At 39.0% G+C, this 21,300-nt stretch overlaps 1 protein-coding gene across 1 annotated transcript in view; it reads left to right on the top strand.

The window, feature by feature from the left end:
• The window catches only part of LOC115424214 (uncharacterized), a 93,894-nt gene that overhangs the window by 9,580 nt on the left and 63,014 nt on the right, over nucleotides 1-21,300 (top strand). Inside the window, 47 exon segments of the mRNA XM_030141334.1 lie at nucleotides 107-415; nucleotides 492-695; nucleotides 782-907; nucleotides 997-1,167; nucleotides 1,282-1,386; nucleotides 1,476-1,571; nucleotides 1,676-1,807; nucleotides 1,950-1,957; nucleotides 5,476-5,686; nucleotides 5,796-5,986; nucleotides 5,988-6,190; nucleotides 6,313-6,340; nucleotides 6,434-6,545; nucleotides 6,632-6,724; nucleotides 6,806-6,869; nucleotides 7,077-7,175; nucleotides 7,285-7,388; nucleotides 7,467-7,605; nucleotides 7,694-7,812; nucleotides 7,896-8,045; nucleotides 8,129-8,299; nucleotides 8,380-8,686; nucleotides 8,831-8,907; nucleotides 9,016-9,103; nucleotides 9,183-9,300; nucleotides 9,413-9,536; nucleotides 9,663-9,799; nucleotides 9,918-10,173; nucleotides 10,335-10,577; nucleotides 10,683-10,859; nucleotides 10,960-11,105; nucleotides 11,244-11,334; nucleotides 11,437-11,826; nucleotides 11,988-12,114; nucleotides 12,191-12,309; nucleotides 12,517-12,713; nucleotides 12,808-12,991; nucleotides 13,084-13,249; nucleotides 13,357-13,481; nucleotides 13,614-13,922; nucleotides 13,999-14,202; nucleotides 14,298-14,423; nucleotides 14,542-14,712; nucleotides 14,824-14,928; nucleotides 15,015-15,110; nucleotides 15,240-15,371; nucleotides 15,610-15,616. Of these exon segments, the coding sequence (XP_029997194.1) occupies nucleotides 107-415; nucleotides 492-695; nucleotides 782-907; nucleotides 997-1,167; nucleotides 1,282-1,386; nucleotides 1,476-1,571; nucleotides 1,676-1,807; nucleotides 1,950-1,957; nucleotides 5,476-5,686; nucleotides 5,796-5,986; nucleotides 5,988-6,190; nucleotides 6,313-6,340; nucleotides 6,434-6,545; nucleotides 6,632-6,724; nucleotides 6,806-6,869; nucleotides 7,077-7,175; nucleotides 7,285-7,388; nucleotides 7,467-7,605; nucleotides 7,694-7,812; nucleotides 7,896-8,045; nucleotides 8,129-8,299; nucleotides 8,380-8,686; nucleotides 8,831-8,907; nucleotides 9,016-9,103; nucleotides 9,183-9,300; nucleotides 9,413-9,536; nucleotides 9,663-9,799; nucleotides 9,918-10,173; nucleotides 10,335-10,577; nucleotides 10,683-10,859; nucleotides 10,960-11,105; nucleotides 11,244-11,334; nucleotides 11,437-11,826; nucleotides 11,988-12,114; nucleotides 12,191-12,309; nucleotides 12,517-12,713; nucleotides 12,808-12,991; nucleotides 13,084-13,249; nucleotides 13,357-13,481; nucleotides 13,614-13,922; nucleotides 13,999-14,202; nucleotides 14,298-14,423; nucleotides 14,542-14,712; nucleotides 14,824-14,928; nucleotides 15,015-15,110; nucleotides 15,240-15,371; nucleotides 15,610-15,616 (7,057 nt within the window).

The following is a 21,300-nucleotide window of genomic DNA, read 5'->3' as shown; positions in this document are numbered from 1 at the left end:
AAAGAGTAGAGTTTTTTTACTATATTATCCACTCTATATCTAATTGGGTGATACATGTGCAATTCAACTGATATTCAAGTGAGATGGTTTTCATAATCATACATAGGGCACACTGGAGCATGAGGAGGCCAAGATTCTCCGTGTTCAGCTTGAGCTCAATCAGGTCAAGGGTGAGATCGACAGGAAGCTGGCAGAGAAGGATGAAGAGATGGAGCAGATCAAGAGGAACAGCCAGAGGGTCATCGACTCCATGCAGACCACTTTGGATGCTGAGGTCAGGAGCAGGAATGATGCCCTGAGAATCAAGAAGAAGATGGAGGGAGACCTGAATGAGATGGAGATTCAGCTGAGTCATGCCAACAGGCAGGCTGCTGAGGCCCAGAAGCAACTGAGGAATGTCCAGGGCCAGCTCAAGGTGAATTCAGTACAAAATTTTAGTGAAAAGAAGTAGAATGAGTACAGAAATTTCATGACATTTTTTCTTTTGTCAGGATGCCCAATTGCACCTTGATGATGCTCTCAGAGGACAGGAAGACATGAAGGAGCAGGTCGCCATGGTGGAGCGTAGAAATGGTCTGATGCTGGCTGAGATTGAGGAGCTGAGAGCAGCTCTGGAACAGACTGAGAGAGGACGCAAAGTGGCTGAGCAGGAGCTGGTTGATGCTAGTGAGCGTGTTGGACTGCTTCACTCTCAGGTTTTTCTTCTTTATTACTGTTTCTTTCTCACTAAAGTAAAATTATCAAAGACATCACACTAAGTATGACTTCCTTAAACATATAGAACACCAGTCTTATAAACACCAAGAAGAAGCTCGAGACGGACCTTGTCCAGGTTCAGGGTGAAGTGGATGATGCTGTTCAGGAGGCAAGAAATGCGGAAGAGAAAGCCAAAAAGGCTATCACTGATGTGAGTTAACACCTTGCACTCTACTTCTGTGTTTCCAAAATGTATTGAGTTCAATCAGGATAATATGGACAGACCATTCATTGTTTCAGGCTGCCATGATGGCTGAGGAGCTGAAGAAGGAGCAGGACACCAGTGCTCACCTGGAGAGGATGAAGAAGAACCTGGAGGTCACAGTCAAGGACCTGCAGCACCGTCTGGATGAGGCTGAGAACCTCGCCATGAAGGGTGGCAAGAAGCAGCTCCAGAAACTGGAGTCTAGGGTGTGTATTATTATTGTTTAAGCCAACACTGTTTTTTTGTTTGTTTGTTTTTTACATTTTATTATATGTAATGAATTATGTTCATCTTTCTTTGTAATATTTATGTATCAACAGGTGCGTGAACTTGAAGCAGAACTTGAAACTGAGCAGAGACGTGGAGCTGATGCTGTTAAAGGAGTTCGCAAATATGAGAGGCGCGTAAAGGAGCTGACCTACCAGGTAATAATTTATTTAATTTATGATTAAAAAAATCTTACATTTTAAAAACATATTCTTTATGATCAATTATATAATTGTTAACTGTTTAGACTGAAGAGGACAAGAAGAATGTGCACAGGCTTCAAGATCTGGTTGACAAGCTGCAGATGAAAGTCAAAGCTTACAAGAGACAGTCTGAGGACGCTGTGAGTAGAAACATTATGGTCCATCTTTACAGTCTGATGTGTATTTATATCGCCATTAACTGTATCTTAAAAATCTTGTCATTATAACTCCCCACCATTTGCAGGAGGAGCAAGCCAACACTCACATGTCCAGGCTTCGGAAGGTTCAGCATGAACTGGAGGAAGCTCAGGAGCGTGCAGATATCGCAGAGTCCCAGGTCAACAAGTTGAGAGCCAAGAGCCGTGATGTTGGAAAGGTAACTTAAAGGGCTTTTGTATGAGTTTAAGTCAATAACACAATGTGAATTCTCAAAAAATTACAAAAAAGAGAAAACAAATGCCTTGATTTTTAAATGTAATGTTGTTCTTGTGCTCATTGACTTTCTCATGTCGTTTCAGTCTGAAGAGTAAGCATCACTGTCCAGCTGAGACCTCTAAAAAGAGTTCATAAAATATGAACCAATGGTTAGGGGCTCAATAATATTTCAATAAAGATGATAACTGTCAGCACAATTTGAATCCTGTCATTTTCTTTTTTTTGACAGCTAATTATTTTGTTAGTGCATTAAGTACAATAGCATCAACAGCATTATAGCATTCTGTCCCATAAAACTGCCCATAACACAATGCACCCCATTGCTGACCTGAGATATAGACTATGAAGAAGAGATGCTTTTCCAGACTATTTTGAGATTAAGCTTATGTTGGAATTCTTTTGACAGCTTAAGTAGAGAAATATCTATGGAGGCTGAGATATGGGCAGCAAATTGTAAGTATACAAGCTAAGTAGTGTGGGCACTGAGTGTCAAGTTTTAATATGTTTATTTGGCCAAATACATTTCCTCCACCAGTGAATTGGTCCACACAAATAATCACCTGTAAGGGTATACAAGTATGATTGTCTTTTAACATCTCTTTTTTTAAAAAAACTATTTTTATTTTGTTTCCGTATATGGTAACATAATTATTGCCCACACACACACATAAGAAGTGAAATAAATCTTGCCTGGGCCTCTCCACGCCAAACTCTGAAGAGGCCTGCCCTGCATCCATGCAATGTTCTATTTGAGATACCCCTGGCGACAAATAGATTGAGGTTGCCAAGTCATACAAGTCATTGCAGTATGTGTCTTAGAAGAAATTAAAGCTTGACTTGGAATCTTGGACCAGAATAAGGTTTCTACTCAAGCTTTGATGACTCTTCATCTGTTATCCCTCTGGGCTTTGTACTGAATACTTGGATCTCACATCACATTTGTGCTCTCTGGTATGTTACTAAAGGGAATATATTGTGACAGGATAAACATATCCATGTCACATAAGCAGCAAAAGAAATCAACACCATCTCTTCACCAAAAGGGAATTTATTTCCATTGCAAAACTTCCATGACAAAATGTCAAAAGACCTACAAATGTACCATGTATACATGATTTTATGAGCTTATAGGCAGTCTGCAATACGGTGACCCCAGATAAACTCAAGATTTATTCTCTTCAAATGGCTAGGTAGGGTGACATTAAACAAAATCTGTGGGTGGTTCATTTGTTTATTGTTAGTTTATTGTTATATGTAAAATAGCATACACCTCTATTTATATATGTGTGTGTGTGTGTGTGTGTGTGTGTGTGTGTGTGTGTGCGTGTGTGCTGAGAGATTTTATGATATATTCCGTATGAGCAACAATAATGGTATATATCATGACAGAAAACACTCATATTTTTGTGATGAATGTTGAGTTCTCACACCATCTGCTTCAATAAATATTGTGTCTAAGAGAAATACTTTTAAAATACAATTTTATTCAATAAAAAAATAATACAGTCAATAGTTTCAGAAACTGGTAGAGTGTTTCAATGCAGTTTGACATAAAAAAAAGTGTTACACACATCAGTCTTCAAAATTTGCCTGCAGAGTTTATATCATGCTTCTCCAACAAATAGCAGCTCCTGAGTATCAAATATAGCAACTGGATGAAGTTCATTTTGTATTATGTAGAGATTATTTGGGCCTGATCTCACATGAGTTTCCAACTGTTTTCAAGACCATTTAGGGAGATACGTAACTGGCCATTTAATTTAAATGGATAGTCCCTCATCTTTAATTTTATTACAGGAATATGAGAAGTGTCCCTTTCCTGTAACTGCACACCAAAACATTTGGGTGCATCTGACGTGGCCAATTAAAAACATTAATGTGAAGTAACATATATTAATAAAGTGCGGTGACTTTCAAAGTTTCTTGTTTTTATGTAAGTAAAGCTCATTAAATTTCCTTTCCATATGACATGCACTATATAACTCCATTTCCACTGCCTTGCTTAATTTTTTGCTGAATCACTTTGATTCACCATGATACATGGTCACTTTGAAGGATTATTATTACATTTAAATTCAATTTCCCCAGATTTAGCACATCCTCCGAATATTTGTTAAAGACACTATTTAACATTTAATAACTACGGACTGGTGACTTACATTACTATCTGCTGACTTATATTAGCGTCATTTATTGCTGGACTTTATTCCATTTCAGATATTTCAAATGGGCAAGTGTCATGCAACTGAATACCAGTGGAATTTGGAAGACTCTCAAAAACCAACCCCATGAGCTTTCCATAAATAATAAAAAATAGATTCTTAATATTCTCAGCTTTTATACCTCTTAAATAAAGATCCACATTTACCAGATTCAAACACAAACTATTTACTACCAGCGACTACTGCAAACTGCACTACTAACTAAACGACAAAATTGGGGCATCATTTCCAATCCTTCACTTGGAGGCAGTAATGGACTGATGCATACCGCATACATACAGCAGCATGTCTAAAACCCTATTCAACATATTCTGCTTTTTTTGTCTCTTGTCTCTAATCATGAGCTATATTAAATGTAATGAGGGTAAGAATGCTAACCTTTACGAGTAGACAATGTATTTTATATATTACACCAGTATGAATTTAATGTAGTGTTCACTGGTTAGATTGCATATTATGCTGTAAATATAAAATTTTCCCTCTAAACCACTGAACAGTGTGATACAGTATTAGCAAAATTTGCTTTACAAATGTATATTTTTAGTTGCAATTTCCTACATTTTAATGTTAATATTGAAGATTTTCTTAATTTGCAGTCCAAAGAATGATGCTTCCATGTTCCATAAAAATCGTTGCCACAAAAAAAGCAACAGGATGACAAGGATTCATGACCAAACCAAGTGAGAGACTACTGCTGACCAGGCACTCCCTCCCTCTATAAAAGAAGCAGCTCTGGACTTCTGCAGGAACTGACAGGCTCCCAACACAGGTGAGTGTACTAACAGTATTGACTGTGATCTCAGTTATTTTAAATAATTAAACAAGAAGACAAAGTGAATGCATTGTTTCTTACCAAGGAAAACTTTTAAGCAATTGTATCTCAGATTAATTTCACTTGCATTTAAGTGAAATATATTGTCACATTTAAGTATTCTTGTGTGAGCAGTAATATTCCATAACCAAATTAGTTTGTTACAAAAACAAGGTCATCTAATATTAGTTTCCGCTGGCATCCTGCACACATTCTAACACTTATGAACCTTAAGATTTTAGTAGTATTTTGCTTTGTAGTAGCAAATTGAAGAATTGGAGTACAGTGAAACTAAAGGAAATAGAAATAACATTTATATCCGAAATATGAAGAAACTCTTACATATATGTATGTATATATATATATATATATATATATATATATATATATGACAACATTTTAACATTTCTATATCCGTTTTACAGCATCTTCAATCTCCGCAAAGTAGTGAACCACCATTTCTTTTTTGGACTGAGGTAAGATTTGTCATCAATAAAACATAAACTGTTTAACATAAAATGGATGCAAAATCATCAGGCTGACACCTTTGTTAACCATTTTCAGCCTCCATTAAAGAGCCACCATGAGCACAGACGCGGAGATGGAGGCCTATGGCCCAGCGGCCATTTACCTCCGGAAGCCAGAAAAGGAGAGGATTGAGGCCCAGACTGCTCCATTTGATGCCAAAACTGCCTATTTTGTGGTTGATGAGGCTGAGATGTATGTCAAGGGCAAACTGGTCAAAAAGGAGGGTGGCAAAGCCACAGTTGAGACCGATGGGGGGAAGGTATGTGGATGTCTGTTTTAATTTACAAAGCATCACAGCATTTTGTTTGAGTATTAGCTGAGATAATACCACTCTTTGGTAATTATTTAAAACTTTTTATTCTTATCAGTCTGTCACCGTCAAAGAGGATGACATCCATCCCAGGAACCCTCCAAAGTTCGATAAGATTGAGGACATGGCCATGATGACCCACCTCAATGAGCCTTGTGTATTGTATAACCTCAAAGAGCGTTATGCATCCTGGATGATCTACGTAAGTTTCCACAAACCTTGTTCAATTCCTATTCACATACAGTGCAGTATGTACATACTGTAGAGTAAGTCTACATTACTTCTATTTTCTTCAGACCTACTCTGGGCTGTTCTGCGTCGTTGTGAACCCCTACAAGTGGCTTCCTGTATACGACGCTGTAGTTGTAGCAGGATACAGAGGCAAGAAGAGGATTGAGGCGCCACCCCACATCTTCTCCATCTCTGACAATGCCTATCAGTTCATGCACACTGGTAAGATCGGATTTAATGATATTAAGATCTATACATACTAAAAAGTTTAATCAAGCTTGTAGGTATGTTTTTATGGCCAGAATTAAATGAAATTTAACAAAACATGTTTATTTACATTTTAGATCGTGAGAACCAGTCTGTCCTGATTACGTGAGTATAGAACTATAACACCTATATTGTTAAAACTTTACATGTTTTATGATACATAAAGTGAATATTGAAAATATGTCTATTGCTCCCAAGTGGAGAATCCGGTGCTGGAAAGACTGTCAACACCAAGCGTGTCATCCAGTACTTTGCAACAATTGCAGCTCTTGGAGCGAAAAAGGCTGAGCCAGTCCCTGGCAAAATGCAGGTAATATTGAATGTTAAATAAAAACTGCCAGCAGTATATATATTTAGATATATTTTATGAGTTAAGCCTTACATTTTCTCTTGCAGGGTTCTCTTGAGGACCAAATTGTTGCAGCCAACCCTCTGCTGGAGGCCTATGGTAATGCCAAAACTGTGAGGAATGACAACTCCTCCCGTTTTGTAAGTACTTCATGAAATATATCAACAATGTTTCCCTGCAATATCACAAAAACTAATGCTCTATATAATCTGGATGTCTAGGGTAAATTCATCAGGATCCACTTCGGTTCCACTGGCAAGCTGGCTTCAGCTGATATTGAAACATGTAAGTCGAAAGCATGTACTAAGTTTAAGTTATCAGCAGAGGACATTCATATCTATAAGTAGCAAGTAGTGGGAAAAATGTTCCAAGTCAAAGGACTGGGGATCATGAAAGATGAATAAAAATGTCTCAAATATTAGGTACCCCACTGAAACTTTTTTATATTTGAGCAGTTCTGATTGACTGACTGATTTATATGTTGAACCACAGATCTGCTGGAGAAGTCCCGTGTCACCTTCCAGCTGTCTGCTGAGAGGAGCTACCATATCTTCTATCAGCTGATGACTGGCCACAAACCTGAGCTCCTGGGTATGTTATGCTACAATATAAAATTAAGCATTACGGAAGTAGACCTAGGGGTTAGCAGTAAAAGCACTATTACAAGATATGTAAACACTAATGTGTTGTTTTCCTACAGAGGCTCTCCTGATCACTACCAACCCCTATGACTACCCAATGATCAGTCAGGGTGAAATCACTGTCAAGAGCATCAATGATGTGGAGGAGTTCATTGCAACTGATGTGAGTTGAAATCACATTGTTGATTAGATTTCTTAAGACATTCTTAAGAAATTTAGATTTCTTCATTCTTCGATGCAGACTGCTATTGACATCTTGGGCTTCAGTGGTGAGGAGAAGACTGGCATCTACAAGTTGACTGGTGCTGTAATGCATCACGGCAACATGAAATTCAAGCAGAAGCAGCGTGAGGAGCAGGCTGAGCCTGATGGCACTGAGGGTAAGTGATAAAATATTTCTCCTAATGCATTTGGTGGTCTGTTAAGTTACATGACACCAAGTAAATTCTATTATGCGTCTTTTCACAGTGGCTGACAAGATCTCCTACCTCATGGGCCTGAACTCAGCTGATATGCTTAAAGCTCTGTGCTACCCAAGAGTCAAAGTCGGAAACGAGATGGTGACCAAAGGTCAAACCGTTCCACAGGTATTCAAGAACGACAGTTTCAAACTCAACACCATTCATAGTACACCTCATGTCATGTTTGAATGGACTTCATTTCTTCCTAGGTCAACAATGCTGTCAGTGCTTTGTGCAAGTCTGTCTATGAGAAAATGTTCTTGTGGATGGTCATCCGTATCAATGAGATGTTGGACACAAAACAGCCAAGGCAATTCTTCATTGGAGTGTTGGACATTGCTGGATTTGAGATCTTTGATGTGAGTAGATTGAAATATGTCTGTATAGAATGGGAGATAGAAATGGTTTTGCTCTGGAAGTTAATACATTTCTGTACTTACAGTTCAACAGCTTGGAGCAGCTCTGCATCAACTTCACTAATGAGAAACTGCAACAGTTCTTCAACCACCACATGTTTGTCCTGGAACAAGAGGAATACAAGAAAGAGGGCATTGAATGGGAGTTCATTGACTTTGGTATGGACTTGGCTGCCTGCATTGAGCTTATTGAGAAGGTACGTTGTCACTCAACTGAGAGTAAATGTTTTTATTTATAAGCAAATACTTCTTCATAATAGTTTTTAATTTTTCTCAGCCAATGGGCATCTTCTCCATCCTTGAAGAGGAGTGCATGTTCCCTAAGGCCTCTGATACAACCTTCAAGAACAAGCTGCATGATCAGCATCTTGGCAAGACCAAAGCCTTTGAGAAACCAAAGCCTGCAAAGGGCAAGGCTGAGGCTCACTTCTCCCTGGTCCACTATGCCGGTACAGTCGACTACAATATCAATGGCTGGCTTGACAAGAACAAGGACCCACTGAATGACTCAGTTGTTCAGCTCTACCAGAAGTCTGCAAACAAACTGCTGGCCTTCCTGTATGCATCCCATGCTGCAGCTGAGGGTAAGAAATATGAGTGTAAATGAAAAGTATGTTAAGGTTTGTTTGTTTGTTTATTTGTGTGTTTGTTTGCTTTGCCACAAATGAATATCAGTAATGTCAAAGACTAAACGATTTTCACTTCATTTCATGTGATTTCACTTTTAGCCGAGGCTGGTGGCGGCAAGAAGGGTGGTGGCAAGAAGAAGGGTGGTTCCTTCCAGACTGTGTCTGCCCTTTTCAGAGTATGTGTGGTGGCTTTAATAAATAAAGACATTATGAAAAAAAAAAAAAAAACTAAAATCATATCTGCACATTCCAGTAACATAATACCTTTTGTTGGTGATCCACAGGAGAACTTGGGTAAGCTGATGACCAACCTGAGGAGCACCCACCCTCACTTTGTGCGTTGCCTGATTCCCAATGAATCAAAGACACCTGGTAAGAAGAGGCATTGCACTTTACTGTTTCCATAATTTTTAACAAAGTGTGTAAAAAATAACCAAATTATGACGTCCAGGTCTTATGGAGAACTTCTTGGTCATCCACCAGCTGAGGTGTAACGGCGTGCTGGAAGGTATCAGAATCTGCAGAAAGGGCTTCCCCAGCAGAATCCTCTATGGTGACTTCAAGCAGAGGTGCGGTTTCTATTACAAGCACATTTGAGTAGACAGTAGAGTTAAGATAACTGTAAAATACTGAGTGAAGATGAAAGGTAGCAATAACAAACTAATATTTGCTCTCATTTAGATACAAAGTATTGAATGCCAGTGTCATCCCTGAGGGACAGTTCATTGACAACAAGAAAGCTTCAGAGAAGCTGCTGGGCTCCATTGATGTGGACCACACCCAGTACAAGTTTGGACACACCAAGGTGCACTACTAGATATTACTAATATCAAGAGATTCTGTACAAAAATATGTTACATGTATGCTTGATATATAATCATTTATATCTTGTGTGACTACTGATAAATTATTTCCTTTGATGACACCACAGGTGTTCTTCAAAGCTGGTCTGCTGGGTACTCTAGAGGAGATGAGAGATGAGAAACTGGCTTCACTGGTGACCATGACTCAGGCTCTCTGCAGAGGATATGTCATGAGGAAGGAGTTTGTTAAGATGATGGAGAGGAGGTAACAATAACCCAATACCATTCATTAATAACTGCAATGACATGTAAAATGTATACAATAAGTAAAACTTTTTAGACATCTTCATTAAATTCACTTTCATAATATGTGTTTTGTCCAGAGAATCTATCTACTCCATCCAGTACAACATCCGTTCCTTCATGAATGTCAAAAACTGGCCATGGCTGAAACTGTACTTCAAGATCAAGCCTCTTCTGAAGAGTGCTGAGACTGAGAAGGAGCTGCAGCAGATGAAAGATAACTATGAGAAGATGCAAACTGACCTGGCTACTGCTCTGGCCAAGAAAAAAGAGCTGGAGGAAAAGATGGTTTCCCTGCTGCAGGAAAAGAATGACCTACAACTGCAAGTGGCAGCCGTGAGTAAGCTAATGAAACTGCATGAAAAATAACCAAGTGCATGAATTGTGTGACTTCTACATTACAAATAACACCTTCACACATAGGTAACATGACACATAAAGATTATATGTAAGGTCCAAGTAAAACCATGTAAGACACGTTCTTGTAAAATTTATAGGAAGTTGAGAATCTCTCTGATGCTGAGGAGAGGTGTGAGGGACTCATTAAGAGCAAAATCCAGCTTGAAGCCAAACTCAAAGAGACATCCGAGAGACTGGAGGATGAAGAGGAAGTCAACGCTGAGCTGACTGCCAAGAAGAGGAAGCTGGAGGATGAATGCTCTGAGCTGAAGAAAGACATTGATGACTTGGAGCTCACCTTGGCTAAAGTGGAGAAAGAGAAACATGCCACTGAAAACAAGGTGAAAATAATTTAAAACAATCAATAATATAATGTTCAACTTCAAAGTTAAACTTCATTTCTAACCCGTGTATATATAAAATGTACATCACCTTGCCACTTTTAGGTGAAAAACCTGACAGAGGAGATGGCATCTCAAGATGAGGCCATTGCCAAGTTAACCAAGGAGAAGAAAGCCCTCCAAGAGTCCCACCAGCAAACACTGGATGATCTCCAGGCAGAGGAAGACAAAGTCAACACTCTGACCAAGGCCAAAACAAAGCTGGAACAGCAAGTGGATGATGTGAGAAAATTCGTATTTATGATGATTTGGAATATACTTTTTATTGATATCTAACTACCTTATTTACTAAAGTGACTCTCAAAACACCATCATTCAATAGCTTGAGGGATCTCTGGAGCAAGAGAAGAAACTCCGCATGGACCTGGAGAGAGCCAAGAGAAAGCTGGAGGGAGACCTGAAACTGGCCCAGGAATCCATAATGGATCTGGAGAATGACAAGCAGCAATCTGAGGAGAAAATCAAGAAGTATGTTTGTGAAGAAATAATGAACTCTGCTTTGTTAGCTATGTTGTCGTTTGTTTTAAGTATGCTGTTGTGTGCTTTTATTCAATGCACTCTTAAAAAAGAATTTTTGATACACTGAAAATGTTTGTATCATTCTAGGAAAGACTTTGAGACCAGCCAGCTACTCAGCAAGATTGAGGATGAACAGTCGCTTGGAGCTCAGCTCCAGAAGAAGATCAAGGAACTCCAGGTAATTTGTGTGACAAAAATATAGATTTGCATATCAAGTGAAATACACATACTTGTTTGTTCAAGTAAATGAGCTATTTCATATCACTATGATCACATCTAGGCTCGCATTGAAGAGCTTGAGGAAGAGATTGAGGCTGAGAGAGCTGCAAGAGCAAAGGTTGAGAAGCAGAGGGCTGACCTCTCCAGGGAGCTGGAGGAGATCAGTGAGAGGCTTGAGGAAGCTGGTGGAGCAACAGCCGCTCAGATTGAGATGAACAAGAAGCGTGAGGCTGAGTTCCAGAAGCTGCGTCGGGATCTTGAAGAGTCCACCCTGCAGCATGAATCAACTGCAGCAGCTCTCCGCAAGAAGCAGGCTGACAGTGTAGCAGAACTGGGAGAGCAGATCGACAACCTCCAGCGTGTCAAGCAGAAGCTTGAGAAGGAGAAGAGTGAGTTCAAGATGGAGATTGATGACCTCTCCAGCAACATGGAGGCAGTTGCAAAATCTAAAGTGAGTGGTTTGTTTGAAAGAAATGACAGTACCAATTAAAATATTTTGAAACAGGAAGTAAAGCCGATAAATGAAATACTGAACAATGAAATTGGTTATGATCATATTTTATGTACATATTGTCTTCTATATTCAACTTATTTATTGTTTACTTTTGATAGGGCAACTTGGAGAAAATGTGCAGAACTCTTGAGGACCAGTTGAGTGAAATTAAAGCCAAAAATGATGAGAATGTTCGCCAGTTGAATGACATTAATGCACAAAAAGCAAGACTGCAGACAGAGAATGGTATGTCAATGAAGATGGACACCTATGAGTGGAGGAATTAAGTACTTTGACTAACGTGGTTAATTTTGTTCTCTAGGTGAATATGCTCGCCAGCTTGAGGAGAAGGAAGCTCTTGTTTCCCAGCTGACCAGAGGCAAACAGGCTTTCACTCAGCAGATTGAGGAGCTGAAGAGACACATTGAAGAGGAAGTGAAGGTAAACCAAATTTGAGTGTTTTTTTTTTTTTACAGGAAAACATCAGCTGGATTTATATTTATGTGAAAATGAAAACTACATTACCATATGCAATGCAAATACAACAGAAAAAGATACTCAAATAAAAGATACTTGATTAAAATACTTCCAGTGCATTTGAAGTGCACTTGAAGAATCAGGTAAAATGTCCTTGTTAATTTTCAACAGGCCAAGAACGCCCTGGCTCATGCTGTCCAGTCATCCCGCCATGACTGTGATCTGCTCAGAGAGCAGTTTGAGGAGGAGCAGGAGGCCAAGGCTGAGCTGCAGAGAGGAATGTCCAAGGCCAACAGTGAGGTGGCTCAGTGGAGGTCCAAATATGAGACTGATGCTATTCAGCGCACTGAGGAACTGGAGGACTCCAAGTATGAAATTACATTTCCAGAGTCTTGATGAAATTTCATTGCATACATTTTCACATAATTTTCTACATCTGAATGAAATCCTTCCTCATCACAGGAAAAAGCTTGCACAGCGCCTGCAGGAGGCTGAGGAATCCATTGAGGCTGTGAACTCAAAGTGTGCCTCATTGGAGAAGACCAAGCAGAGGCTCCAGGGTGAGGTGGAGGACCTCATGATTGATGTGGAGAGAGCTAATGCTCTGGCTGCCAACCTCGACAAGAAGCAGAGGAACTTTGACAAGGTAAATGACAAGTTTGGAAAACAAAATTAGAAAGTAACTTTAATTACTAAAGTATTTTGTTGACGTTTTATTATTCAATAAAATATTTCCAGGTCCTGGCAGAATGGAAGCAGAAGTATGAGGAGGGTCAGGCTGAGCTGGAGGGAGCCCAGAAGGAGGCTCGCTCTCTGAGCACTGAACTGTTCAAGATGAAGAACTCTTATGAGGAGTCTCTGGATCATCTGGAGACCATGAAGAGAGAGAACAAGAACCTGCAGCGTATGTCAATCTTCCTACTGTATTTAAAGCTTAAAGGATCTGAAATCAGAGAATATAAATATAACAAATTAAAACAAGTCTAAAATTGCCCTCTTTTTTGTCTACAGAGGAGATCTCAGACTTGACTGAACAGATTGGTGAGAGTGGAAAGAGCATCCATGAGCTGGAGAAAGCCAAGAAGACTGTGGAGACAGAGAAGTCTGAAATTCAGTCAGCACTAGAGGAAGCCGAGGTGAATTCGAATTATTTTCAGATAATATGATTTTCTATTGTTATCCATTCTTTATTTGTAAATAGGTGATACTTGTGTGCCAAGTAATATTCACGACTCTTGAAGGAAGATTGCTTTTATAATCATACACAGGGCACACTGGAGCATGAGGAGGCCAAGATTCTCCGTGTTCAGCTTGAGCTCAACCAGGTCAAAGGTGAGGTCGACAGAAAACTGGCAGAGAAGGATGAGGAGATGGAGCAGATCAAGAGGAACAGCCAGAGGGTCATCGACTCCATGCAGAGCACTCTTGATTCTGAGGTCAGGAGCAGGAATGATGCCCTGAGAGTCAAGAAGAAGATGGAGGGAGACCTGAATGAGATGGAGATTCAGCTGAGCCATGCCAACAGGCAGGCTGCTGAGGCCCAGAAGCAACTGAGGAACGTCCAGGGCCAGCTCAAGGTGAATTTAGTGTGCTAATTCAGTAAAAACAAATAGTCTGAGTACAGAAGGTTAATTTCTGTTTGTCTTTTGTCAGGATGCTCAATTGCACCTTGATGATGCTCTCAGAGGACAGGAGGACATGAAGGAGCAGGTCGCCATGGTGGAGCGTAGAAACGGTCTGATGCTGGCTGAGATTGAGGAGCTGAGAGCAGCTCTGGAGCAGACTGAGAGAGGACGCAAAGTGGCTGAGCAGGAGCTGGTTGATGCTAGTGAGCGTGTTGGACTGCTTCACTCTCAGGTTGGACTTTCATGATTCACATCAAGTTTAAAATGATAGTAATATTTTGAATAAATGTAAATAGAATATTAAACATGACTTTCTTGACCAAACAGAACACCAGTCTTATGAACACCAAGAAGAAGCTTGAGGCTGATCTTGTCCAGGTTCAGGGTGAAGTGGATGATTCTGTTCAGGAAGCAAGAAATGCTGAAGAGAAAGCCAAAAAGGCTATCACTGATGTAAGATTTTTTTTCTTTTTAATTCAGCTTTTTTTTTTTTTTTTTTTTTTTTTTTTTAGTGAATCAGAATGAACCTCACAAAAAATGTCTATAACTTAAAACATTACCATCATTCCAGGCTGCCATGATGGCTGAGGAGCTGAAGAAAGAGCAGGACACCAGTGCTCACCTGGAGAGGATGAAGAAGAACCTGGAGATCTCAGTCAAGGACCTGCAGCACCGTCTGGATGAGGCTGAGAACCTCGCCATGAAGGGTGGCAAGAAGCAGCTCCAGAAACTGGAGTCTAGGGTGTGCATTAAATGAAATAGCATGCAAATGCTTATTGTCATTGTCTATCCTGACTTTAAAATTCAACTAATATTTTCTATATAAATATACAAATATTTTTTGACATTCCAGGTGCGTGAGCTGGAAACTGAAGTTGAAGCTGAGCAGAGACGTGGAGCTGAGGCTGTTAAAGGAGTTCGCAAATATGAGAGGAGAGTGAAGGAGCTGACCTACCAGGTAATTATTCATTTACCAAAAAATAACATAAAAAAAATAAGTGGTTCTAAATTCATGAATAAAAATCCTTGATATTATTTGTACAGACTGAGGAGGACAAGAAGAACATAAACAGGCTTCAGGATCTGGTTGACAAGCTGCAGATGAAAGTCAAGGCTTACAAGAGACAGTCTGAGGAGGCTGTAAGTAAATTATTTAAAATATTTCACATAAGGGGTTAGTGCAAATCAATGACATACAGCAAACATAGTACTAGGACAGAATGTTTAATAAATACTGTCTCACATTATTTTTCTCCACTTATTTCACAGGAGGAAGCAGCCAACACCCACATGTCCAAGCTCAGGAAGGTTCAACATGAACTGGAGGAAGCTCAGGAGCGTGCAGACATCGCTGAGTCTCAGGTCAACAAGATGAGAGCCAAGAGCCGTGATGCTGGAAAGGTAATCATTTAAATAAAGATTTAAATAACCATGTTAATTTAATAGTGTAGTTATATTCAATTAATATATTAAATATCTTTCGTAAAGCTTGTACAAAAGCGTAGATTTTTGTACCCATTATTTATTATTTTCATGTAGATGTGTGAAGACTTGCATGAGAGACATGAGAAAAATCTAAGCTTTAAATGTTGATACAACTGTGATCTGAATATGTTCTCTATTTCTCTTTTCTTTCCAGTCTGAAAGTGCTGAGTAAAAAGACCTTGCTCAGACTTTTTGAGCAGAGTTCATAAAATATGAACTGGCTTTTGAAGTGTCTTCTGTCAATGTGTTGAATCAATAAACTTCATTCTCATTATTTAATACTTACTATGTATTATTCACTACTTTCACTGTGTACTCAAGCCTGAGAACACAGTATCCAACATGGGAGTTAATTGAAACTGTAGCTGCTAACTTAGATGAAATGACTGCATAGAGTAAGGTCACTGGGAAGATGTTTCACCTAAACGCTGAGATTTTTCTTTTGGAAATAATCATAGTTCAGTTTTTAGATTATTTCTGCTAGGATCCACTGTCACTTCATTAAAACTTAAATAATTTTACCTTTCATGGAGTTAAGAATGAAAGCAATCATTTTAATATGAATACAGCATCACAAACAAAAGTTTAATGGTTACAATTTATTTCTCACAACAGTTAAATAAATACAACAAAGAGCAAAGTGCAGCATTTTAAATTCCACTTTATTAAATATTTCAGGGATACAGAATATTTCAGATCTGAAATATTGCAAAAACTATTTTCCTTTGTCCTTGTATAACCCCATCTTTGCTTATTTATGTGACAGATATGATGAAATTAGCATTACTTCTCCTTTGCAGAAGAAAAACTAAACTAAGAGTAGTCTAGATAGATCAGTATTCAATACATTTAGGAGATTAATCAATTACTGCATGTCAACAATCCATAATGTACACAAAAATAAACAACTAACCAATGTAATAAGGCACCATGAAAACATTCATCCTAAATGTGTATACACACCTGCACTAGTGCTACTTCAACACTACATGCTTCCCTGGACAATGTTGTATGTACTGCATTCTTACTATCCAATTATGGTAAAGAGAAAACCGAGCTGATCTACAGGTTTTTTTCTCAGCTGCAACACAGGATATCTAATTACTGTTCTGACCAATTTAATGCTATTGTTACAGAACTTTAATATATAATTTAAGACATTGTCATTTCAACTTAAAAAACTACAAGTTTGGATTGAGGGTACATACAAATGCAAAGAATATTAGAGAAAAAGATTATGGAACGTTGAATATTCGAGAAAAAGATTATGGAATGTTGATGTACAAATTTTCTACTCTTTAAAACTTTAGCAGTTAAGACCTTTTACTCTAGTTTTTCTATCACCATGCAATATTAAATCATTTGCATTTATGGACTACACTTAAAGTAAAATGCACTTATTTAAAATTTGTTCATAATAAGTGTTATCACAACAGAAAAACAAAGCCAAAACACCTCTCCATAACTTGCATAAATACTTCAAAAACTTACTGTACTGCAACACATTAATTTCAATGGCTATGCAGCAGGACATGTAGTTGTGGTTGAGATAAATGCCCGATGTTGCAAATGAATTCTACACAGGCATATAGCACCTTATATAATGTTGCAATCTCTGTCATCAGTTTGTGCCTAGTGACACATAAGGCTGGGCTTGCAGATGCCTTTCTATTTTTGATAGTGCTGTACAACCTTACCCTAATTGAAAATATGTGCAGTCATCAAATAAATTGCACAGGCCACTTATAAAATCTGATATCTCTCTCACAGCACATACCAGGCCATATCAAGTATATCAACTATATATTTAGATGAAGAGGATTCATCTTGATAAAACCGAAGGGGGGTGAGGGGGGGTGTATATCAACTTGCACAGGTGGTATAAGTAGTAAACAATTCTCAAAACTGGACTCAGTATGACTAGTTTCAGACAGGTGTGAACTGCAAGATGCTTATGGAGGAAACAGAATTAGCATGTTCTCTCTGACAAAACCAAGCGTGGTGGAGTTTACCTCAAAACAAACAACTGAAATCCTGCTCACAACGGTTGTAACATTGGCCAATATTATATTATGTATCCCACCTTTCTGGACAGTCATCTTGATCATCACTACTGACTATATACTACAAGCATTTACCAAGGTATTAAGAGATCTGAATTATGTTCTTACTACTTTAAGACCAAGATCCCAGAAGCTTAACTCAAAATGGCCAAGAATATGCCAAGGATTAAACATTACGTGCTGCGTGCTAATACCCCTTGGCTGGAATGGACAGACAGATGGACAGACAGATGACAAAATGATAACACCACCACTACGGCCAGTCGACTGAGGAGTAAAAACTAAGGGTATTACCCCCCACAAGTGGCAACAGGTCCACAGGGGGTACAAAAAGAAGTTTAAACAGCTTAAGTTTAAACATTCATTTTAGTAAAAATGGATGTGACATCAAAAAAATATTTTAAGAAACATTACTATGATACATTACTCATCAACATTTAAGTTGCTGTCTGTATTTAATTAATTTCTATCATGTTCACTTCCTGGTTGTAGGGCATCAAGTCCATCTAAATAGTCCTTTTTGCTTGTTAAGGTTCCTAACTGAGTGAAATGACCCAGTAGTAGTCAAGTTTCAGCCATGACAAGAGCAGTCCGCATTCTCTAAAAGCTCCAATGCTTCCTTTAACATCTCCTTTAGCATAGACACTAGACACTCCTTTACCAAAGGAGTGGAAAGACTGCTGTCACAAATTTCACTGCAGCAACATCGGCTGACCTGAATGCTTAATGAAACCAACTATCAACCTAACAGACAGGACGTGCATTTTCATGCCATACCACATGTTATTATGAATGATGAATGTAGGCAGATAATGTCTTTAATTCACCAAGTAAACTTAACAATGGCCACATGCAGACTAGTACATAAAATACAGCTTTATGCTTATTTTGCATAAATTTAGTTTTTAGGTACAACTTTGCTGATTTAGGATCCAGAAACAATTATGAGTGGCTAGAAGGATGAGTTTGACAATTAATAGTGCTGTTAAGATCCTGCATTAAACAACATATCAAGAATGCACTGGCAGAAGTATTCAATATGCACTTTTTATGTAGTCCATCTTTGGAACATTGTAGTTTCATCATGGTTGACTTATGTAACATCTGTCTAGTGAAAGTACAGACAGAGTCTTTCAGCACTACAGAGTCTCTGCCTGAGCCCTTATGAATTCTCCTTTTCATCTTTGCTTAACACAATGTAATTTTCCACCGAGGTCAATGAAACGTTTTCAGACACACTGTAACTTTTGCGGGGCAGGTAACATGAGGCTATAATCTGATTGGAGGATTAAATATTCACCCTTGGTCACAATTATTGGCACCCATAGTCAGACAGAATTGACTGAATTTTCTTGTTCTTATGTGATGAGATGATTTTCATTTAGTCCTGTTCAGCCCAATACATATCTGTATAGTCTCCTCCACCTGTGTGTTTTACACAAGGACTCTAAATGCAGTATGTGGCCAAACATTTGGCTGTTTTCTGTGTTAATTTTCTCTTGTTCCCCTCCATCCCCCACCCCCAAGTCTTCTTTACCACCAGCCACCATGGCCCCACATTAAGAGGTCAAAGGAGGTAGAAAAAAAATGAAAAGAAATGGAAGTGCACAAGACAGAATTGCTTGGTGCATTACAAATACCTGCATTAACCACCAGTTTTTTCCTAATGCAATTTTGGTTTTAAAAGTTCTACTATTACTCCTATGCCTAAGAACTCTGCTGTCTGAACATCTGTCTTCTGTTATGTGAACATATGTGCATAAGCTAAAATGTGTGACTAGGGCAATTACACACTACTACAGCTGAGAAAAACTATGAAGATAATTTTCTCTTTATTGGAGGGTTTTATTGGAGGGCTCCGGTGCAGTCAGGCAGAACCCCAGCTCATAGCCATGCTCCACGTCCAGTGCACAGCCAGTGTGGTGGGGAGCTGCCCTGGGGCGCTGTGTGGTTCAAGTGGGCGGGAGGACTAGGCACCAGCCACACTGTCACACCAAAGAAAGCTACCAATAGAAATCCACCCCCTCTGCTCATGTAGATCCCACCCATCACATTCAGTTGAACTTGAAAGCAAAAGTTTTTGCTTTGCAAAACATTTTGACACACAAAACTTTTCTACTTGCAAACGATTTTGACCCAGAAGTAAGTACCACTTGAACTGGCAAGCAAAACTTTTTGATTAGCAAAAGATTTAGAGGTGCAAAACCTTTGGACTTGCAAACAAAACTTTTAAAATGACAAAACATTTTGGCCTGCAAGCAGAAATTTCAGATTTGAAATGAAAGAAAATAAGAACAGTTGATTTTGTTACGCTTAAAAATTTTGAAACCTTCATTTTTGTTTTCAAATCTTTTTTTTTTGGTTTGTTTGCCTCTTTTCCCTTTTCTTGCATAATAAAGGCACAAAATTATCTTGATAAAAAACCAGAGGCCACTCCAAATTTCCGTTTGACACCTGTGTGACATGATCAAGAGGAAGACAATGTTCACACACCATGAAGCAAAGCTGAAATAAATGTGTGAAACCTATTATTTAAAATCAGGGTGATTCTGCCAAATACTGATTTTGTAAAATGTAGGAGGACACAACCTCTGAAAGAGACTGCTGATGATTTTAAATGACCAAACACACACCTCTCCTCAGTGTTCTGTCAAACACTCTACCCCCCACATTACATTATCAAAAAACAGAACTTGCTTAATTACTTTGACTATCCTCTGCAACTTTTTGCTTGAAATTTGTGAAAAATGCCAGTAGTTTCTATAATAAATTAAAATTGTCACAATCTGCTTTGCTGCTGTCCCCTCCCTCACCTTGCCCCACCTCATCAGCCACATCAGTTCCACCTTTTGCTCTCAGCTGTGCCTAATCAGCTGGCCAGTGTATCAGCAGCTCTGGTTCTTTCATTTACTGGCAGATTGTCCTTGCTGTATGCATGGCTCTCCAGTGTTTGTTCTTGTTCTGATTTTCCAGTTTCAACTAGGCCTCTTCCTGACTTTGTCTCTGCCCTGGTAAATCCAACAGCCTTCTGTTCCTGACAATGAAATCTGCCTGTTTGTTCCCTGATTCTCATCCGCTTGTGATTGTTTGGTGTTTCCCATTCTCGGCTTCTGCCTTTGTTCAGAGACTCCTCAATCCAGCCTGCCCTGTTTGGTCTAGACACTGCTTCTGCCTTTCTCCAAAGACTGCTCTACTGAGACCTCAAAGTAGCCTGCTCAGTTGGCTTAGTAGCAGTGTCCTAGCCTACTGCTTGGAAGACCCATGTTCAACTCCTGCATGTGCACCAGCACACCTGAGTTCTCCCCCAACTCTGTTAGCATCTGTAAAAAACTAATAAAGACTTTTGTAACCTTTACCTGTCCAAGTGTGTGTTGGGTCCTCACTACACTACCAGTTACAAAAAATATTCACCTTACTTAAACACATACCTGTAAATACTAAATTGTGGAATTTTAATAAACTCCACATTTCTGCCCTGTTTTTACGGTGATGAGCAAAACATTTGTCCTAAGATGATATGTGGGCACAGTGAAAAGCAGTAACATCAACTAAAAATAATAGTAACATATAAGTCCAGCATATTCAACAATATTTCTGAGTAACGACACAAGAAAGGTTGTTTTGAGCGCTGGCCCTTTAAATGCAAATTAGCTACTTCACACCCTGCCCCCTCCAGGTTGTTGACTGTGCTGCTCGGTCCCGTTCAGCCACTTGTGTTCGTTAATACAACCAACAACTGAACGTTTTAGGTAATCGGCTCAAAGTTGGGAGATATTTTCAGT

The sequence above is a fragment of the Sphaeramia orbicularis genome, chromosome 8 (assembly GCF_902148855.1).
Source record: "Sphaeramia orbicularis chromosome 8, fSphaOr1.1, whole genome shotgun sequence".
Classification (NCBI taxonomy): Eukaryota; Metazoa; Chordata; class Actinopteri; order Kurtiformes; family Apogonidae; genus Sphaeramia; species Sphaeramia orbicularis.
Note: the sequence above shows the minus strand (reverse complement) of the source record. Positions and strands in the feature narration are given on the sequence as shown.